Source organism: Pan paniscus, chromosome 15, assembly GCF_029289425.2.
Source record: "Pan paniscus chromosome 15, NHGRI_mPanPan1-v2.0_pri, whole genome shotgun sequence".
Lineage (NCBI taxonomy): Eukaryota > Metazoa > Chordata > Mammalia > Primates > Hominidae > Pan > Pan paniscus.
Genome location: NC_073264.2, coordinates 36012084 through 36033609, shown reverse-complemented (window position 1 = coordinate 36033609; position 21526 = coordinate 36012084). Strand labels below are relative to the sequence as shown.

The 21526-nt window shown below is 41.3% G+C and overlaps 1 protein-coding gene and 1 pseudogene across 3 annotated transcripts; one reads left to right on the top strand and one right to left on the bottom strand.

The window, feature by feature from the left end:
• The first annotated feature begins 769 nt into the window (after positions 1-769).
• Positions 770-5243, top strand: CFL2 (cofilin 2). 3 transcript variants are annotated; one of them, XM_063596037.1, is made up of 5 exons: positions 1148-1263; positions 1794-2024; positions 2137-2444; positions 2561-2637; positions 2720-5243. In XM_063596037.1, the coding sequence occupies exons 2-5, from the start codon at positions 2022-2024 to the stop codon at positions 2830-2832; spliced, it is 501 nt and encodes a 166-aa protein (XP_063452107.1). In that variant the 5' UTR covers positions 1148-1263; positions 1794-2021; the 3' UTR covers positions 2833-5243. The 3 variants fall into 3 exon arrangements, with proteins under 3 accessions (XP_034793315.2, XP_034793317.1, XP_063452107.1); XM_034937424.4 differs by lacking the exon at positions 1794-2024 and having other exon boundaries at positions 770-1160; XM_034937426.3 differs by lacking the exon at positions 1794-2024 and having other exon boundaries at positions 1131-1263.
• On the bottom strand, positions 4675-21526 carry LOC129393769 (large ribosomal subunit protein uL23-like; annotated as a pseudogene).

The window sequence follows — 21526 nt, the reverse complement described above, 5'->3', positions numbered from 1 at the left end:
AACCCAAGATATAGACAGAAAAATAGGTCTGTTTCAATGCCTAGCATGTTCCATTTAAAATACAGTAAATTTGGGCTGAAAGAACTTATCACACAATCTAGGGCAAACACTATCTCATGATTTTCCTGCCTAACCTCAATCCTGAGACCACCAAAAACACACCATTTCCTACTGAACATTGATATACTCAGAAACTGAAATCTAAAGCTGGAAAGGGCCTTAACGATAATTTAATAACAGTTTGTTTTACACATGAAGAACCCTGAGGTATGGAGGAGTTAAGATTAAAAAAAGGGAAACTGCCTTGGCGCAGTTATATGGGCTTTGCTAGAAGAGGCTGCGTCGGCTTATTTGATGTCAGCTGTCATAGCTGGAGCTTCATGAAATCTCTAAGAGAGAGTACAACCCATTTCCTATGAAGTCTAAAATGTAAAAGGATATTACTAAGGAATGCTACCACATAATTTTTTAATCATAATTATTATTTCAACCAGAGTTTTGAAAAGTGATTTACCAACACTGCGTATCATTTTGTTTTTGCTAAGTACTATCAACTGGGGCAATCCCGTGTAGTGTTTATTCTCATTTATCTCTAAACAACTGGGGGTTTTCCAAAAAGACTCAAAATGTCGAAATCCAGCGTCTTTCGGGGAAACCACAGGTAAATAAGGAAAGACACCTTCGCAGGAGTTCCCCTCACACGCACCCACCCCTGGCGCAGGGCCCTACGGAGGCGGTAGAAACGCCCCTCTGGGAGCCCAGCACTCTCTCCCACCGGCTGACGGGTGATGCTCGGGGGCTGGAGGCGGCTCTGCCAGGCTCCCGGGCTCCGCTACCACCGCGCCGCGCCCCCCCCACCCTGGACTGCAGGGCTCGCGCTCTGGGGTCAGGCCGAGGACGCGGACAGCCGGGGAACCGGGGCCGCGAGACAGAAGGGCCGGCCTGGGAGCGGGTGGCGCCGGCTGGGGACCAGGCGTGCCCACGTGACCGCCCCGCCCGCTGCCTGCGGCCCGCCGAGCCCCGCCACCTCCCTCGGGCTGCAGCTCCCGGCGTGCCCCGCACTCTCCGCTGCCCACCCGCTCGCCCGCCCCTCCTTCTCCTCCCAGTGCCACAGAGCCGGAGCCCGAGCTGCCGCCGCAGCCACAGCCGAGGGCACTATGGTAAGACGAGCGCGCTGGCCGGGAGGCCGCGGCGAGGCGAGAAAAGCCCCCCGCACGGCCCCGGGAGTGAGGCCGCCATTTTAACCTGATTTTGGCCTCCAAGGTGGGCGCTTCTGCTCTGCGGCTCCGCTGCTCTCCAGCCGACCGGCCTGCCCTCCGGCCGTCAGGCCCTGCCCTGCTGCTCTTTGGATTTTGGGGGGCGGGGAGGGCCCGGGCGTCGGCGCAGGTTGGGGGTCGGGGCCGGGCGGGCGGGGGCGCGAGAGGGTCTGCGGACTGCAGCCGCTCGCGCCGTCTTTGCCCTTCGCTTCCTAATTTTACTTAACACGCGAGGCTTTAAAATTGGTACGTGCTGCGAACGCTGTGTGGGTCAGGGTCTGGACGGCCTGTAATAAAACCCTTACGGGGAGATTAAGGAAGAGGGAAAACACTTTTTAAAATGCTTTCTCGCCGTAAAAGCTTTTACACTCGATCAGTTAGTTTTGGAGTGTCTGCATGTGAGCTGTGTGTGGGCCGTGGGCGGTTTGGAGTTTACACTTGATTCTCTTTCCTTATGAGGAAACGTCAGTGGCTAGGATGACTTTAAAGAAAAAAATAGTAGAAGCATTAACTGAAATCCGAAAGTGTTTTTTTAAGGCCAGCCGAGTTGACACAATACAGAAGGTATTTTTGCTGCCGCTCCTGAAGCTCTGACATCACCCAGTGAAATAGGAAACATTTCAGGGATGGGACAACTTGTATTTGTCCCTTTCGCTTCCACGTCCAAACCCCTTTAAGAAGGATGAATGGGCAGGATGAGTTAGACTCCTTCGCTGTATCGTCTACTGATCCTTAAAATGTGACAAATCTGATTGGACGACTTACATGGTACGGTGCAATTTTTGATGTCCAGACTAAAGTGAGTCTTCTCTAGGCAAACAGTAATTTTGGTTGAAACCAAAATACGTGTTCTGAATTACTGTTCTGTGTTTATTTTCAGGCTTCTGGAGTTACAGTGAATGATGAAGTCATCAAAGTTTTTAATGATATGAAAGTAAGGAAATCTTCTACACAAGAGGAGATCAAAAAGAGAAAGAAAGCAGTTCTCTTCTGTTTAAGCGATGACAAAAGACAAATAATTGTAGAGGAAGCAAAGCAGATCTTGGTGGGTGACATTGGTGATACTGTAGAGGACCCCTACACATCTTTTGTGAAGTTGCTACCTCTGAATGATTGCCGATATGCTTTGTACGATGCCACATACGAAACAAAAGAGTCTAAGAAAGAAGACCTAGTATTTATATTCTGGTGTGTAAAAACAAAAGAAAAAAGTACTTTTAAAATGCAAGGATTATTATTATCATAGTCAGTCTTACGTTTGTTTTTCTTATAAATGGGATTCAATAATTTTTTTTTTTCTGTAGGGCTCCTGAAAGTGCACCTTTAAAAAGCAAGATGATTTATGCTAGCTCTAAAGATGCCATTAAAAAGAAATTTACAGGTACAAACTTGAATATTTGGGGCAGAGAAATTATTCTTTATTAATTATAATAAAGTAATAGGATAATGTTTTTTCTTTTTAGGTATTAAACATGAGTGGCAAGTAAATGGCTTGGATGATATTAAGGACCGTTCAACACTTGGAGAGAAATTGGGAGGCAATGTAGTAGTTTCACTTGAAGGAAAACCATTATAAAATGACAGTCAAGTGCCATCTGGATCTTAAGGAGCTTCCATTTCTCCAGCTCAGTCCATTGGAATAGTATTAGGTTTTGGTTTTTTGTTTTATTTCCCCCTTTCCACTGGGCCCTTCCAACACAATGAATGAAGGAAATATCATTTATTTAAGCAGCCTATCAGTGATTGCCATTAGACTGTTTAATACTGTTACTTTTATATAGAACCCAAGGAATGCCTTCCTGTCATATTTTAGCCAAAACAACTGGTTATATGCCTCCCTTGCAGCAAGCACTACAATGTATGTGATCCTCAATGTGAATAGCTTAGAATACTGCAAAGGATAAGCTAATTGAATGCCTTGAAAGTATTATCCACTGGTCAGATGGTCAACTTTTTTCAGTATTATTTATAGTTGCACTTGATTGCAGTTCTGTGAGGCTTGAGCATTCATACACCTCACCTGCCTTGGCAAGCCTATTTTTGTGACATGGCAGCACGGATATAACACTATGCATTAAAAGCACTTTTTGTAATAAGTTTAATATCCTAAAAGGAATGCCAATTAAGTTTTGTTAACTGTGTCATCAACTTATCCTAGTACCTCAGTGTTCATTCCTGTTACCTGCATATCTTCTTAAAAGAAATAGCTGTTATTAATGCCTTTTTGTTTTCCATTGAGTGTACACTACTGAATAAGTGTAGGAGTTTTATGTTTACCATGTGAGTCCTGCAACACTAAAGATATTTTGAATATCAGTCATGATGGCAATTTCTGTATAAAAGAGCCTTAAATGGAACATTGTTTTGAGATCAAACTCCCCACCCTCACAAAAATGGCCACGTTGCAATAAAAATTGTGGCATATTACAGAACGTTGCCTTGTTTTCCTTGGAAATTTTGCAAAATGTTATGTGAAACAACTTCTAGGGTAAAAACAGCTATTATTAATCTCTGCACTGGTCATTTGAGAATTTTTTTTGTACAACATTCATGTGTGATATTTTCCAGATTTGTTGGATCTATTTGGTTTAAAAAGTATTCTATCTTAAGGCCAATTAATATAAAATACCATTGTTAAAGAATGGTACTTTTATAAACATTAGTGTATTTATTTCCTATGTGTTAATATGAAGATCAGAAATTATTTTTTGCACTTTGGCATAAATACTTTTCAATATCTGATTTGTTCTCTGGATAAATTAGCATAGTTATTTTTTTATTCACATTTACATTTCTAAGTAGTTGTATAGTAGAAGCAGGAAGCTCTTATTGCTTATTTGGTCGTAATGAAAATAATTTGTAAAATGTCCTTTAAAAGTTTAATGATACTTCTGATGTTTCGGAACAGTCATTTCACCTACTATTTCTGAATATATTTTGCAAATTGAATTGGAATAGGAATTGATATAGCAGTCTTAAACATTAGTAGTGGGATTTGGCTATGGTCCAGACTGTGCTCCTTATAGAGAATTTGATCTGCTCAGTGTGAGCGGTTTGCTGTTAGCCAGGGCTATTTATGGCAAACACATGCTTTTGTATCTTGTCATAGTTATCCACAAATGGCAAAACTGGACTTGATTCTACTGGTATGCAAAACAGGCATGCTAGTAAGCAGTCAGTCGTGGCTCAGAACTTAACCCCATAGCTCAGAGGAATGCTTTTAGCAGAAAACAGGAAAGAAAATATCCCTTAACAATTTTTTTTGAATGTGTGGAAGTAATTTTAGTATAATTAGATTTTTTCCATATTTTTGAAAGATTTTTCAGATGTCAACATTAAAAATAGGGATTAAATGTCTAGGCTTCCATTTAAAATTATATGAATGGTTTGGGATCTTTTTGCACTGAGCAATTTTATTTCAGGCTTCCAGCTGTCCCTGTGAGTTATCCTGGACATTTCGATGGTTTTTGGTAAGGCCAAACTCTGATAAGCAAAACAGAATACTGACGTATACTTAACCATATGTGTAACTGATACTTGCACCATGGAATTTTTCATTGAGTTATTTCCTCATTCTTTTAAAAAATAAGGGACTATAAATGAGTTATGTAGTATCTTTTGTTTTTGTAGCTGATTCCTTAACTTTCTTGTATGCCTCTAGTAATTTCAGAGATTAAATATTGCTTTAAACTGTGATACTTTGATTTGCTAGATTGACGAAACTGATACTAATATAGTTAAGTTCATCTTTGAAATACATCTTTGTGCGTAGAGCCAAAAAAAGAGATAAAATTAATACTAGTTCACTTGTTATTTGAGATTAATTTGGCATTTGAAATGATCATTTTATTTTACAATCATTTATAATGAATCAATGTTCCAGTTAGCTTTAAAAGGTATACGGTGCTAATTAGTAAAATATTGAAGGCAATATTTTACTGCTAGCTTGCAAAGTTATGAGAGTTTAAAAAATAAAATATATGAAAATATGTAAAGCTGTTGAGATGTGTTTACTTATACTTCAGAACATTAAAAGTTTAAAAACTGGCATTTCAGATCAAAGAGGCATCATTATCTTTATTCTGTTTTTCAGGATTTTAGTTGGTAATACTTTCTCATTTATCAATACCAATTTTCTTTAAAAACTGAGTGTTACAGCAATTAATTTTAGCGTTTTCAGACAAATGGGAACAGTTGGCATGTGTCCCAAACTGGCTATCAGCTGTTGTTTTCCATCATTATCTAAAATAGTGTGGCCAGCATTGTGTATTGAAATGTGCCTTTTTCGTACATTGGAATAGAAGCCTCTTACTGGGTTTGAGTTTCTCTGATACAGAACATTTGTAGCAGCTAATTTATAGAATCTGGCAAATAAGCTTTGGGAGGAAATTCTTTTAAAAGTGTTTTCTTGTTAAGGAATAATCTCAACAATGGTAAATCATCAAGAGGTTGAGAAGACTCCGTTAGGTTTGCCACTCAGAAAAAACAGTCTCATTTTGCTCTTCATAGGTCCTGTTTTTGCTTGCACATTTAATAGTAGGTGGAGATGCAAAACAACCTGAATGTTCATTTTTTTATGAATAGTATTAAAGCTACTAGAGATGGGCAGGCAGGTCCCAGTAAATGTTGCCTTTTTTTTTTTTTTTTTTTTTTGAGACAGGGTGTCACTCTGTTGCCCAGGCTGGAGTGCAGTGGCAAAATTTCAGCTCACTTCAAACTCAACCTTCCCAGCTCAGATGATCCTCCCACCTCAGCCTCCCAAGTAGCTGGGACTACAGGCATGCACCACCATGCCTAATTTTTTTTTTTTTTTTTTTTTTTTTTTGTATCTCTTTTGTAGAGACTGAGTTTGGCCATGTTGCCTAGGCTGATCTCCAACTCCTGGGCTCAAGCTGTCCTCTGACCTCCGCCTCCCCAAAGTGCTAGGATTGCATGCATGAGCCACCACTTCAAAAGCTCAAATACTGCTTTTGAAGACAGCCTGAGTTTATGGATGTTCTGTCTCCTTTCAGCCCATAAAGAAGTCTGAGGCTTTTCTTTTGCTCTGGAACATCCAACTAATTGCTTTATTTCCATGTAGAATTAGAGGAATCATCCCTCCACTTAAATTTCCTCTCATAATGCAATTTGGCAAATTAAATCTCTCAGCCTCAGTTGTTTAACCCATAGTATGGGAACAGTAATATCTGTTTACCATGTTTCCTGAGTACTAAATATGGAAATGGTTTTTGAAAACAGGAAAATGCTATGTAAATGCAATAATCTGTTTAAACTATTCATTCTTAATTACTGTATGTAAGATAAATATTAAATGTTTTCGTTAAAAGATGTATTACAGATCATTGAACCTCTATTTTTGTAACTTCCGTGTGTGTACATATATATATATATATATATATGTATATATACAAACATACACACATATTTTTTTCTTCTTTTTTGGACAAGGTTTCACTCTATTGCCCAGGCTGCTGTGCAGTGGCACAATCATAACTCAATATAACCTTGAACTCCTGGGCTCAAGTGATCCTCCCACCTCAACCTCCTGAGCAGCTGGGATTATAGACATACACCACCATGCCCAGCTAATTTTTTTTTTTTTTGAGACAAAGTCTCACTCTATCACCCATGCTGGAGGGCAGTGGTGTGATCTCGGCTCACTGCAACCTCTGCCTCCTGGGTTCAAGCAATTCTCCTGCCTCAGCCTCCAGAATAGCTGGGACTACAGGCATATGCCACCACACCTGGCTAATTTTTGTATTTTTAATAGAGATGGGATTTCACCATGTTGGCCAGGCTGGTCTCAAACTCCTGATCTCAGGTGATCTGCCTGCCTCAGCCTCCCAAAGTGTTGGAATTACAGGCATAAGCCACCATGCCCGGCCTGCCCAGCTAATTAAAAAAAAAAAATTGTTGAGATGGGGTCTCACTGTGTTGTCTAGGCTAGTCTTGAATTCCTGGCCTTAAGCAATCCACCCATCTCAACCTCCCAAAGCACTGGGATTATAGGTGTGAACCACTGGGCTGAGCCTATTTAGTATATATATAGAGATGGGGTTTCAACATGTTGGCTAGGCTGGTCTTGAACTCCTGACCTTAGGAGATCCACCCACCTTGGCCTCCCAAACTGCTGGGATTATGGGCTTGAGCCACTGCACTGGCCCTATTTAGTATATTTTTAAAGTAGCATCTTTCAAGAATATTTGAAAAACAATCCTAAGATTGTTTTCTAAAAAAGCTCATGCTCATAAAAATCTAAAAAGTTGTATATTTCAAAGATGTTCTGAAATATTTCAGTATTGTAAACGTATGGAATCTGTGCCAAACGAGGATTGTATAGACACACAAAGCTGGTGTCTCTTAATCCTTTTCCAGAAACTTGAATATATCCCTCCCCTACCCATCTTTCTAAGAAGAGATAGTACTTTATGTTATAGTGGGTAAGTCCTAGGACTTTGGCATTAGATTGCTTGGTTGTTTACATAGAGCCCTTTAACACTTAGTAACTGGATAGTCTTAGACAAATCATATAACCTCTTGGAAGCTTAGTTACTACATCTATAAAATGGGGATAATTGTACTCCATCTCATAGGATTGTGAGCATAACTGAAAGCACTTAGAATAGTTCCTAGCACATAATAAGGGCTCAGTAGGATGATCCTAAGATTTACAGGCCAAACCAGAACACTTTTTGAAAATGAAAGGGAGAGCTATTAATTATGCCAAGACAACAGGCTTGAGATAGGCCAATCCCAAGCAAACCAGGAGGTGTTGTCCAGAAGTATAGGCTAATATTAAAATGTAATACTTAATGAACTGTATGAAAGACTCAAGATCATCATTTATTAATTTTAATTATATAATGTATTAGCATACTGACTTGAGGATCTCACGAAGTATATGAGTGGTCTTAAGTAAACCACGGAGAGATTGAATTTGGCTTTTTAAGCCTTTTTAATAGCGTTCCTTCTGACTTTTTTTTTTTTTTTTTTTTGAGATGGAGTCTTCCTCTGTCACCCAGGCTGGAGTGCTGTGACGCGATATTGGCTCACTGCAAGCTCCACCTTCTGGGTTCACACCATTCTCCTGCCTCAGTCTCCCGAGTAGCTGGGACTACAGGTGTCCGCCACCACGCCCGGCTAATTTTTTGTATTTTTAGTAGAGGTGGGGTTTCACCGCGTTAGCCAGGATGGTCTCCATCTCCTGACCTCATGATCCGCCCGCCTTGGCCTCCCAAAGTGCTGGCATTACAGGCATGAGCCTCCTTTTGACTTTCATACTTGTAAACTGTCAGATATTATGTTTTGCTACTATCAGTATGCTTTGTCTATAGCAGCTTCTGCTAATAGTTGCTTTTCATCTCATGTGGATTTGGAAAACCAGGTTTGTTATAATTATGTATAAGCAAATAAATAGGCCCAGAGTGAAGACTTGAGAGCAAAATGCCTGAACACATGCACCTTATTTTTGGGGGCTGTTTAAATAACTTTGTGATGTACTTTCAGGGTTTGGGTTGTTTTTTGTTTGTTTTAATAAAAGGTATGTAAAAGAGCTGAACTGTAAATAGGTATTACTCTATCTCAGGGAGGTGTCTGCAGTATTATTAGTATTTAAGGAAATCATACTTGCTGTTGACAGTACCTGTATCATTAAAGGCTCGCAAAGAAATTTCTTCCTGTTTTTTTTGGTTTTTTTTTTTTTTTTTTTTTTTGAGATGGGAGTCTCGCTGTGTCACCCAGGCTGGAGTGCAATCTCACCTCACTGCAATCTCCACCTCCCGGGTTCAAGCGATTCTCCTGCCTCAGCCTCATGAGTAGCTGAGTAGCTGGGATTACAGGTGCCCGCCACCACACCCAGCTAATTTTTGTATTTTTAATAGAGACAGGGTTTCACCATGTTGGCCAAGCTGGTCTCGAACTCCTGACCTGAAGTGATCCACCCGCCTCAGCCTCCCAAAGTGATGGAATTACAGGTGTGACCCACTATGCCTGGCCAAGAGAAAGTTTATTGACCTATTTTTTTAATATTATTGAAACAAGTAATAAGTTACAAGAACAAGAATTTGACAAGCAAAGTACTCTTAAAAAATTAAATGCCAGCTGGGCACGGTGGCTAACACCTGTAATCCCAGCACTTTGGGAAGCCAAGGTGAATGTATTGCTTGAGTTCAGAGTTCAAGAATAGCATAGGCAACATGGCAAAACTTCATTCTACAAAAAATACAGAAATTAGCTGGGTGAGGTGGCGCAGACCTATGGTCCCAGCTACTTGGGAGGCTAAGCGAGGAGGATCACTTGAGCCCAGTAGAGCCAGATTGTGCCATTGCACTCCAGCCTGGGTGACAGAGCAAGACCCTGTTTCAAAAAAAAAAAAAATGCCAGTTGACTTTATTTTTTTCGTTTAGTTTATTAGATTTTCTTTTCCTTTCTTTTTTTTTGAGACAGTCTCGCCCTGTCACCCAGGCTGGAGTGCAATAATGTGATCTTGGCTCACTGCAACCTCCACTTCCAGGTTCAAGCGTCTCTCATGCCTCAGCCTCTGGAGTAGCTGGGATTACAAGTGTGCGCCACCACACCCAGCTAATTTTTGTGCTTTTATTTATTAATTTTATTTATTTATTTTGAGACCGAGTCTTGCTCTATTGCCCAGGCTGGAGTGCAGTGGCGCGATCTCAGCTCACTGCGATCTCCGCCTCCCAGGTTCAAGCAATTCTCCTGCCTCAGCCTCCCACATAGCTGGGATTACAGGAACCTGCCACCATGCCCAGCTAATTTTTGTATTTTTAGTAGAGAAGGGGTTTCACCATGTTGGCCAAGCTGGTCTCGAACTCCTGACCTCAAATGATCCACCCACCTCGGCCTCCCAAAGTGCTGGGATTACAGGCATGAGCCACCTCGCCCAGCCTAGATTTTCTTACATGTACTCTAGACATGTTCACCAGGAAGCAGCTTTGATTACCCTTTATCTAGACATTTTTCATTTACTCTTGACTTCTGACAGCTAATTTGATTATGCATACATAGCAATTTAGTAGTTTATCTGGCATTACAGAAAAATTTGAAACATTTTCATTCAAATGAGTAGTCATTTTTCCCTTACATGTGAAAAAGCACTTATGTTAATGGTATATTATTGGGGCACATTTTCTCTCATTTTATTCTTAATAGTGGAATTTCAAATATTTCCCTTGAAACTTGATAGTTACTGAGTGAATTACAAAATTCTTGGGTATGTAGCCCAAAGCCTCCTTAATATGTGTTCCTGTGAGCTGATGGGGACTTTATTTTTTTTTAATTACAAACTAAATCACCAGGCAAAGAGAAAGGCAGTTCTCAAATTGGCATAATTAGACCTAGTTTTACTTTTAATTTTTATTTTTTAAATTTTTATTTATTTATTTGAGACAGAGTTTCGCTCTTGTTGGTTGCCCAGGTGGGAGTGCAATGGCCCAATCTCGGCTCACTGCAACCTCTGCCTCCCAGGTTCAAGTGATTCTTCTGCCTCAGCCTCCCGAGTAGCTGGGATGACAGGTGCACGCCACCACTCCTGACCTTAGGTGATCCGCCCGCCTCGGCCTCCCAAAGTGCTGGGGTGACAGGCGTGAGCCACCATGCCCGGCCTAGACTTAATTTTATAAAAGGTAGAAATGGGCCAGGCGTGGTGGCTCATGCCTGTAATTCCAGCTACTCAGGAGACAGGTATATCACCTGAGGTCAGGAGTTCGAGACCAGCCTGGTGAACATGGCGAAACCCCGTGTCTACTAAAAATACAAAAATTAGCTGGGTGTGGTGGCTTGTGCCTGTAATCCCAGCTACTCAGGAGGCTGAGGCAGGAGAATCGCTTAAACTTGGGAGGTGGAGGTTGCAGGGAGCCGAGATCACACCACTGCACTCCAGCCTGGGCCACAGAGTGAGACTCTGTCTCAAAATAAATAAATAAATATAATAAATAAATATAAAAGGTAGAAATGGCAGCAGAGTATTTTGTTCCAGAAATCATAAAACTTAACTGTACCACACAAGAAATAAGATGATACGAAAGGTGTCTTATGTCCTGATTCATGAAATAAGTGGAATAGAGTTTTATGTGAAGATTAATGTTTTAACATTTTATATGTAAAACAGTAATAGATCAAACATGGAGAGAAAAAGTGAGATTCCCTTTACTCATGACTGCTTATTGATGACAATTATATTACGAAGGAATATATAGATACGTGAGAGGGAAAGCGATAATAGGCTAACAAAACAGGTGTTAACCATTTTCCTAATTTGAAATATATTCAGATTTTATTATTTTTGTTTTTTTGTTTTTTAATAGAGATGGGGTTTCACCATATTGCCTAGGCTGGTCTTATACTCCCAAGCTCAAGCAATACACCCACCTAGGCCTCCCAAAGTGCTGGGATTATAGGCATGAGCCACTGCGCCTGGTTATATTTAGATTTTAAAATGTGGCCGGGTGCGGTGGCTCAGGCCTGTAATCCCAGCACTTTGGGAGGCCTAGGTGGGCGGATCACTTGAGGTCAGGAGTTCAAGACCAGCCTGGCCAACATGGTGAAACACCGTCTCTACTAAAAATACAAAAATTAGCTGGGTATGGTGGCACACGCCTGTAATCCCAGTTACTCAGGAGGCTTAGGCATGAGAGTTTCTTGAACCCAGGCGGCGGATGTTGCAGTTAGCCGGGATCACGCCACTGCACTCCAGCCTGGGCAATAGGGCGAGACTCTGTCTCAAAAAAAAAAAAAAAAAAAAAAAGGTTTAAAAATGTACCTGGGGACCAGGCACAGTGGCTCATGCTTGTAATCCCAGCATTTTGGGAGGCCAAGGCAGGCGGATCACTTGAGGCTAGGAGTTTGAGACCAGCCTGACCAACATGGCGAAACCCCGTCTCTACTAAAAATACAAAAATTAGCCAGGCACAGTGGTGCTCACCTGTAATCCTAGCTACTCGGGAGGCTGAGGTACAAGAATCGCTGGAACCCGGGAGGCAGAAGGTTGCCATGAGCTGTGATGGCGCCACTGCACTCCACCCTGGGCAACAGAGTGAGACTGTCTTAAAAAAAAAAAAAAAAAATTAAAAGGCAAAAGAAGTACCTGGGTTTCTTTTTTTTAGGCTTAAAAGGAAAACAAAATTGTTGATTAATAATTTTAAAAAATACTATTATATATTGAGTCATGTGTCTACTTTCAATATTTGCCATAATAGAATTATTTATTATTAGGAAGTTGACTGCAAAACTTCTCTCATTATTATTATTATTATTATTTTGAGATGGAGTCTAACTCTGTCCCCCTGGCTGGAGAACAGTGGCACCATCTCAGCTCACTGCAACCTCCGCCTTCTGGGTTTCAGCGATTCTTCTGCCTCAGCCTCCGGAGTAGCTGGGATTACAGGCATCCACCACTATGCCCAGCTAAATTTTTGTATTTTTAGTAGAGATGGGGTTTCACCATGTTGGCCAGGCTTGTCTCGAACTCCTGACTTCTTGATTTGCCCGCCTCAGCCTCCCAAAGTGCTCAGATTACAGGCATGAGCCACCGCGCCCAGCATTTTTTTTTTTTTTTTTCTGAGACGGAGTCTCACTCTGTGACCCAGGCTGCTGAAGTAAAATAGTGTGATCTCGGCTCACTGCAACCTTCGCTTCCAAGGGTTCAGACAATTCTCCCACCTCAACCTCCCGAGTAGGTGGGACTACAGGCACGCACCACCACGCCTGCCTAATTTTTGTGTATTTTGGTAGAGACAGGGTTTCACCATATTGGCCAGGCTGGTCTCGAACTCCTGACCTCAAGCAATCCACCCACCTGGGGCTCCCAAAGTGCTGGGATTACAGGCATGAGCCACCACACCCGGCCATCTCATTATTATTATTATTTATTATTATTATTATTATTATTATTATTATTTTGAGATGGAGCCTTGCTGGAGTGTAGTCGCATGATCTCAGCTCACTGCAACCTCCACCTCCCAGGTTCATGTGATTCTCCTGCCTCGGCCTTCCTGAGTAGCTGGGATTACAGGCGCGCACCACCATGCCCAGCTAATTTTTTGTATTTTTTAGTAGAGATGGGGTTTCACTATGTCAGCCAAGCTGGTTTCAAACTCCTGACCTCAAGTGATCCACCAACTGAGCTCGGCCTCCCAAAGTGCTGGGATTACAGGCATAAGCCACGGCGCTTGGCCCTCTCCTTATTTTTTTGACTTCAAAGCAGATCCTGTTTATTTTTATTTTGAAAGCATTTAAATACTTCATTGTTTTGTTTTTATCTACCTGCTAGAGAAAAATGTTTTGTTTTATATTATATTTATCACAGTATAGCAGTTCTTAAGAAATACCATGTGACTGATTTAGATAGGTGTCTTATGCTCTGGCTGTGAAAAAAAATGTTTTGGGATTAATGCAAGTGTCATTCAGTAACATTGCCACAACAAACAAAAAAGCTTCCTGTTCTGAGCTGGATGTTTTCTTTCTTTCTGATTTCCTCTTTGCAATATATTAAATAAGTAAATAGAATTCTAGAAAATGGGCCGGGCGTGGTGTCTCACACCTGTAATCCCAGCACTTTGGAAGGCCAAGGCAGGCAGATCACCTGAGGCCAGGAGTTCGAGACCAGCCTGGCCAACATGGTGAAACCCCGTCTCTACTAAAAATACAAAAATTAGCCAGGCGTGGTGGTGAACGCCTGTAATCCCAGCTATTCAAGAGGCTGAGGTGGGAGAATCGCTTGAACCCAGGAGGCAGAGGTTGCATTGAGCCGAGATTGCACCATTGCACTCCAGCCTGGGCGACAGAGAGAGACTCTGTCTCAAAAAAAGAAAAAAAGAAAAAAGAAAATGACCCTTGGGTTAAAAACACAGCCTAGGCCGGGCGCGGTGGCTCACGCCTGTAATCCCAGCACTTTGGGAGGCCGAGGCAGACAGATCTACTAAAAAATACAAAAAATTAGCTGGGCGTGATGGCGGGTGCCTGTAGTCCCAGCTATTCAGGAGGCTGAGGCAGGAGAATGGGGTGAACCCGGGAGGTGGAGCTTGCAGTGAGCTGAGATCGTGCCAGCGCACTCCAGCCTGGGTGACAAGAGTGAGACTCCATCTCAAAAAAAAAAAAAAATTATATTCTCATAAGAACATCCTAAAAATGGGCTAACTGATATGATTACTATCATTAAGTAATATGAATGATATTCTTGTGGCTAACTCTCAGAAAATTGTATTTATTTTTATTTCAAAAATAACATGTTTTATAGAGAACCTCTGCAAAATATAGAAAAGAACAAATAAGAAGCTAAATCATGAGTTAGCTTTAAACACTACAAATTACTTGTGTTAAGCTATTATGACTAATAGGAAGATTCCTGTAGTTAAAACTGGTTTTAAGTTATCAATATATGCTGGTAAGAGGGAAACTTTACTCAAATATTGTTTGTGCAGATTCCTTAGTATTTTTCATCCCAGAAAGAACTGTTGTGGCTCTAGTCACAACAGATTTGAATCTTGAAAATTATGCATTGCACCTACCTAAGTGCTCGCTGCATGACTTAGTGCCATCTACCATTAAGATCTGAAACCACAAAATTTTCTTCTGTTTATTGTGCCATTGGAAATTGATAATAGACATTTTTGTTTTTTGTTACACTGGGAATTGATAATAGACATTATTTTTACTGTTCCCCAAAGGAATTATTTTACAAAATAAATAGTTTCCAATATATCAGGATTCTACTTTTCCCCTTGTATTTGTATGATAAAGTTTAATAGTTGCTAGTTCCTGGTGCACAGTGTAAATAATCCATCCTCTAATCTACTTTGTCCCTTTCATATAAAGATGTAAGATAAAACATAATGTATACATTTTGCACTAAGCCAGAAGCACGCAATCTATATTTGATGAAAAAGTGATATTTACTAATTTGGCTCAAATTATGCAGATCATACATTGACTACTTAGCTCGTGGATATTTAGTCTTCATTTAACTAAGAGAGAGTTTGCATTTTGTTTGCTATTCCAGCAAAGTCTGGTAATCCTTGTGATTAAAGAAACATGATTTATGTTTGCTGTGGAGAAACATGATCATCCTGGCTACTATGAATCACTCTGGAAACATCCCATCTGTTTCCCAATTACTCAGCTCAGACCATTAGATCAAATTCAGTTCAGTTCAACAAACATGAAGCACCTTTCTTAGGCTCAAAAAGCTTTCCATGATATAGGGAAGGCAAGCAAGCACATAAACAAATAATTACGATGTAATACAATGTGATAAATACAACCATATGTTACTACTAGATTTAGAAGAGGGAGTGCTCAACTTTGGAGTTGAAATGGGCTTGGAGAAGGCCTTCCAGAAGTAATGTTTGAGCTGGGTTGTAAAGGATGATAGAGTTCACCAGAAATCTGTATGAAAGGATTGTCCTAGAGAAAAAAAAAACCGCAGATGCCTTGCAAATGTTTCATTACAGCTGCTATTGAGTCAAGCGTGAGGCACTGTGATGAGAGAAGTGCAGGAGAGGTGGGTATGAGCTAGATCATTGAGGGCATTGGATACCATGTGAAATTTTGTGCTAAGGAGCTGGTGCAGGGTTTTAAGCAAAGGAGTGGTATGATCTTTCTGAAATACAAACCTGATTGTTTTATGACCATGATAAGAATATGTGTAAGGAGAAAGAAATTGGAGGCGATTAAGATGCCTAAATCAAGGCAGTGGCAAATACATTTGGGGTAGGTGGATTTGAGAGGTATGTAGGAGAAATGACAGGACTTGATTAATTTCAAAATTAAATGAAAGGATGCAGAGCTTTAATAACTATTTGGAAAATATTGACTATATTTTTAGTATTGTAGACATTTAGGATCATTTAAGCTTCAGAATTGGCTCAGGAAATTTATAAATGTGGAAAGAAAAATATATTAAAAACATTTTTTTTTTTTCTGAGATGGAGTCTCGCTCTTTTGCCCAGGCCGGACTGCAGTGGTGCTATCTCGGCTTACTGCAAGCTCCACCTCCCGGGTTCATGCTATTCTCCTGCCTCAGCCTCCTGAGTAGCTGGGATTACAGGCGCCCGCCACCGCACCCGGCTAATTTTTTGTATTTTTAGTAGAGATGGGGTTTCACCGTGTTAGCCAAGATGGTCTCGATCTCCTGACCTCATGATCCACCCGCCTTGGCCTCCCAAAGTGCTGGGATTACAGGCGTGAGCCACCGTGCCCAGCATTAAAAACATTTTTAATGAAGATAACATTTTGATAGCATGAAATAAATCATTGACTAGGAAAATCATGTGTCATATCTGAATTTAGATTTGTAAGCCTGCTTTGCAGCAACATGTAACAATGGTTTCAATAGATAAGAAATTTTTAAAACTACCATAACTATAGCATCTTTGAAATGGAATATCCTATAGTTTAAAAAGTCATGGTTATATTTTCTGTTATTCTATGCTTTTGCTTTTACTGTAAAACTTGTCTGTCCACATATAAGCCATGGCCAAATTCCTCTATCAAATTTTTTATGCATTTTTAATATCATGGAGATTAATACAGATTCTACATTGAGATGAATACTAAATTTAACTAGCATATTGTCAGCATTTCCCCATCTGGTGGAATTTTCAGAAACTTGATTTTTTTTTTTTTTTTTTTTTTTTTTTTGAGACGGAGTCTTGCTCTGTCACCCAGGCTGGAGTGCAGTGTCCTGCTCTCGGCTCACTGCAACCTCCATCTCCCAGATGCAAGTGATTCTCCTCCCTCAGCCTTCCAAGTAGGTGAGATTACAGGCATCCACCACGATGCCCAGCTAATTTTTGTATTTTTAGTAGAGACGGGGTTTCACCATATTGACCAGGCTGGTCTCGAACTCTGACCTCAAGTAATCCACCTGCCTTGGCCTCCCAAAGTGCTGAGATTACAGGCACAAGCCACCACACCCAGCCCCTGTATCAAATATTTTAGAAAGAAATTAATTTAGCAATGTTCTTTTATCATACAATCTGCTCATTAGAGAAAACCTGGCCTACTCTTCGCTGGTGATAGAAAATGGAATTTACAGGTCATTTAAAAGATCACGTTCTATTAAAGATGATTTTTAATCCTCACTAGTAAATACAAGCTATTTATAAACACAATGTTTACAACACAATGTTTATAAATACACAATTCCTTTCGCAAGTACCATCCAGAATCAAAGATTCCTCTTTTTTACCTCCTTGTAATTAACCATATTGTTTTTTCATCTTGCTTTTATGATAAATAAGTTCACTTTTCTGAGAGGCCTTGCACTCATCAGGAAGCATTTATTGAGTGTCTATTTGTAGAACACTGTCCTGGTCATCCTGAGAAATAAACTTCTCAAGGGCACTTTTATAATCCAGTTGCAGAGACAAAATAGACCTGTAAACTAATAAGTATACAGTGATAAGCAATTGAATAAGCAATAATGGAATGCAAGAAAAAAAAACGGATCCAAAAGAGAAAAGATTTTCTAGAAGTGAGTTTTATTTTATTATTTATTTATTTTTTGAAACAGGGTCTTGCTCTATCACTCAGGCCAGAGTGTAGTTGTGCCATCACAGCTCACTGCAACCTAAAACTGGGCTCAAGCGATCCTCCCACCTCAGCCTCCTGAGTAGCTAGGACTATAAGTCCACCACTATGCCTGGCTAATTTTATATTTTATTTTTTTAGAGATGGGGTCTCGCTTTGTTGCCCAGGCTGGTCTTGAACTCCTGGGCTCAAGCAATCCTCCTACCTCAGCCTCCCAAAGTGCTGGGATTATAGGCATGAGCCACCGCACCCAGCCTAGAAGTGAGTGTTAAACAGCACTTAGAGGAAATAAATGGCATTTCTCTTCAAATATCGAGTATTTATTTATTTATTTACTTATTTATTTATTGAGACAGAGTCTCACTCTGTCCCCCAGGCTGGAGTGCAGTGGCTACATCTTGGTTCATTGCAAACTCTGTCCCCCAGGTTCAAGCGATTCTCATGCCCCACCGTCCCGAGTAGCTGGGACCACAGGCGTGCACCACCACACCCAGCTGATTTTTGTATTTTTAGTAGAGACAGAGTTTTGCCATGTTAGCCAGGCTGGTCTTGAACTCCTGGCCTCAAGTGATCCACCCCCCTTGGCCTCCCAAAGAGCTGGCATTACAGGCATGAGCCACTGAGCCCAGCCTAGAATTGTTATTTGAAATGTTCCAACAGGCTTTCTTCACTAAGAATCTCCTTAATATCAAGAACAAAAAGGGCCTTTTTATCACCACTTCCATTAAATCATTTGGGAGAAGGCCTAGGGCCAAAGTAAAAACCAGTTGGGAGCTCCGTGTTCCACATGGGTATTGTCATGGGGGCATGAGTTTCTACAGGCCTTCCTAACCTTTTTCCAAAGATTCTTTGGGCATCTGGTAAAGACTACGAACTCCTCTTCAGAGTAATGTTTTTGAATAATATACATTTTTTACATTAAAAAATAGTGTTGCTTAGTGCAACACTATTCTCCAGCGTTGGTGACAGAGTGAGACCCCTTCTCTTAAAAAATAAATAAGCACTTTTTAAACAGATAAATGAAAAAAAAACTGATTCTCTGCTTATCTTGAAAAAAAAAAAGCACCTTTAAACTGATTTCTTTTGTCTTAAGCACATTAACGTACCATCAAGTTTATAACCCTGGAAATAGAGATTGGAAATCAGTAGCATATAGTTAAAACCATGGAGCATCAATAAGACGCCCAGCAAAAATTTGTGAGTATCGTAGAAGAAGAGAAACAGTCCAAGAGTGGGCAAAGGAAGAGAAGCCTAGAAAAAGGAAAGAATTGTCAAAGAGGTAGGAGGAGAACATACCTTCTGTGATGTTACAAAGCAGAGGGTGCCAAATGCTGCAGAGATGTCACATATAATGGGGACAAAAAAATAATACACTGAATTTGGCCCTATGAAGGTCAGTGACCTTTCCTGTGGTATTTTCAGCAGGTGAAGGGCAGATAACAAATTGAAATGGCTTGAAGACTGAATAAGAGATGAAGCAGAACAGTGTGGTATAAACCAGTGCTTTTCAAACGTCTATGATGAAGCACACATTTAATTTTCAATCTGTCATAGATTGACAACAGGGTCCTACTGTTCATGACTAGTATGCAGCTTGCACCAGATGCAGTGCATCCCTGGAGCTGGGCAGCAACCAGATTGGTCTATAGTCTGTTCAACCTGACAAGTCCACTGGTTCCAGGTTTGGATGTCATGGCCATGTCAAATGGCTGTAAAAGTTTCTAAATGCTTATTGTCAACTCTGTACAGTAGGAGAGGTTTTATTTTAAGAAGTTTATCTGTTGGGTTTCTTTGTTTTGTTTTGAGATGGAGTCTTGCTCTGTCACCCAGGCTGGAGTGCAGTGGTGCAATCTCGGCTCACTGCAACCTCCGCCTCCCAGGTTCAAGCGATTCTCCTGCCTCAGCCTCCTGCGTAGCTGGGATTACAGGCACATGCCACTACACCCGGCTAATTTTGTATTTTTAGTAGAGATGGGGTTTCTCCATGTTGGTCAGGCTGGTCTCGAACTCCCGACCTCAGGTGATCCGCCCGCCTCGGCCTCCCAAAGAATTTTTGTATTTTTAGTAGAGATGGGGTTTCACCATGTTGGCCAGGCTGGTCTCGAACTCCTGACCTCAGGTGATCCACCCACCTCGGCCTCCCAAAGTGCTGGGATTGAAGGCATGAGCCACCGCGCCCCGCCAATAAGCTTATCTGTTAGGGAAGAGAGAGCAACAGGTACTCTCCAGGGGCCTTGGAAGGAAGAGAGGTTTCTTTTCTTTTTTTTTTTTTTTCTTTGAGACGGTGTCTTGCTCTGTCGCCCAGGCTGGAATGCAGTGGCACAATCTCGGCTCACTGAAACCTCCACCTCCTGTATTAAAGTAATTCTCCTGCTTCAGCCTCACAAGTAGCTGGGACTACAGGTGTGCACCACTATGCCCGGCTAATTTTTGTATTTTTAGTAGAGCTGGGGTTTCTTTCTTTTTTTCTTTTTGAGACAGTTTCACTTTTGTTGCCCAGACTGGAGTGCAATGGCATAATCTTGGCTCACTGCAACCTCCGCCTCCTGGGTTCAAGCGATTCTCCTGCCTCAGCCTCCCGATCAGCTGGGATTACAGGCGCCTGCCAACATGCCTGGCTAATTTGTTGTATTTTTAGTAGAGATGGGGGTTTCACCATGTTGGCCAGGTTGGTCTCGAACTCCTGACCTCAGGTGATCCACCCACCTCGGCCTCTCAAAGTGCTGGGATTACAGGCATGAGCCACTGTGCCCAGCTTTGAGACGGTGTTTCACCATGTTGGCAAGACTGGTCTTGAACTCCTGACCTCAAGTGATCCTCCCACCTTGGCCTCCCAAAGTGCTGGGATGACAGGCATGAGCCACCAAGCCAGGTGACTACTTTCTCTGAGTATCTCCTAATGTTCTTCATGCTTTGCATTCTTTTCAACCCTTAATTTGGATCTCCAGCACCTAAAATAGTTTTTGGTACATAGAAGGCATTCAAATTAAAAGGTTTTTGAAGAAATGAATGAACTTTCATGTGAATGGTGGAAGAAGACGTCCTGTTTCTAGATTTTACAGTAGAAAATCCTGCCTTACTTAGCCTCTTTATTTTGCCTCTAGGCAGAGATTTCTCAGGGAGAAATCATCTGGGAGGCCCATCATCTTTTCATAGTCTTTGAGTGCATTAAAGTGTTCCCCTCTGTTTTCAAAAAAATATTTTTTTTATGGTGAAAAGATACACGTATATTTAGAACTAGCCAGCTGGACTCAATTTAGATGATACCAATTTTTTGGCAACATCCAAAACATCGTAATCAGGAGTCAGTCAAACATATGCCTTCTTCTCTCCACCAGGCCGAATCAGGGTGTTGACCTTGGCCGCATCAATGTCACAGAGCTTCTTCACAGCCTGTTTGATCTGCTGCTTGTTGGCTTTAACATCCACCGTGAACACAAGTGTGGCGTTGTCTTCTATCTTCTTCATGGCGGACTCAGTGGTCCGCAGAAACTTGATGATGGCATAACGGTCAAGCTTGTTTCTCCTGGGGGCGCTCTTCCGAGGATATTTGGGTGGCCTCGAGTCGCAGTGTCCTGGGCCTCCGGAAGGTGGGTGACGTGCGGGTCTTCTTTTTTTGTGTGGATGTGGACATCTTTCAACACTGCCGTCTTCGCCTTTAAAGCCTTTGCTTTGGCTTCGGCTTTAGGAGGGGCAGGCGCTTCCTTTTTCGCTTTTGGCGCCAT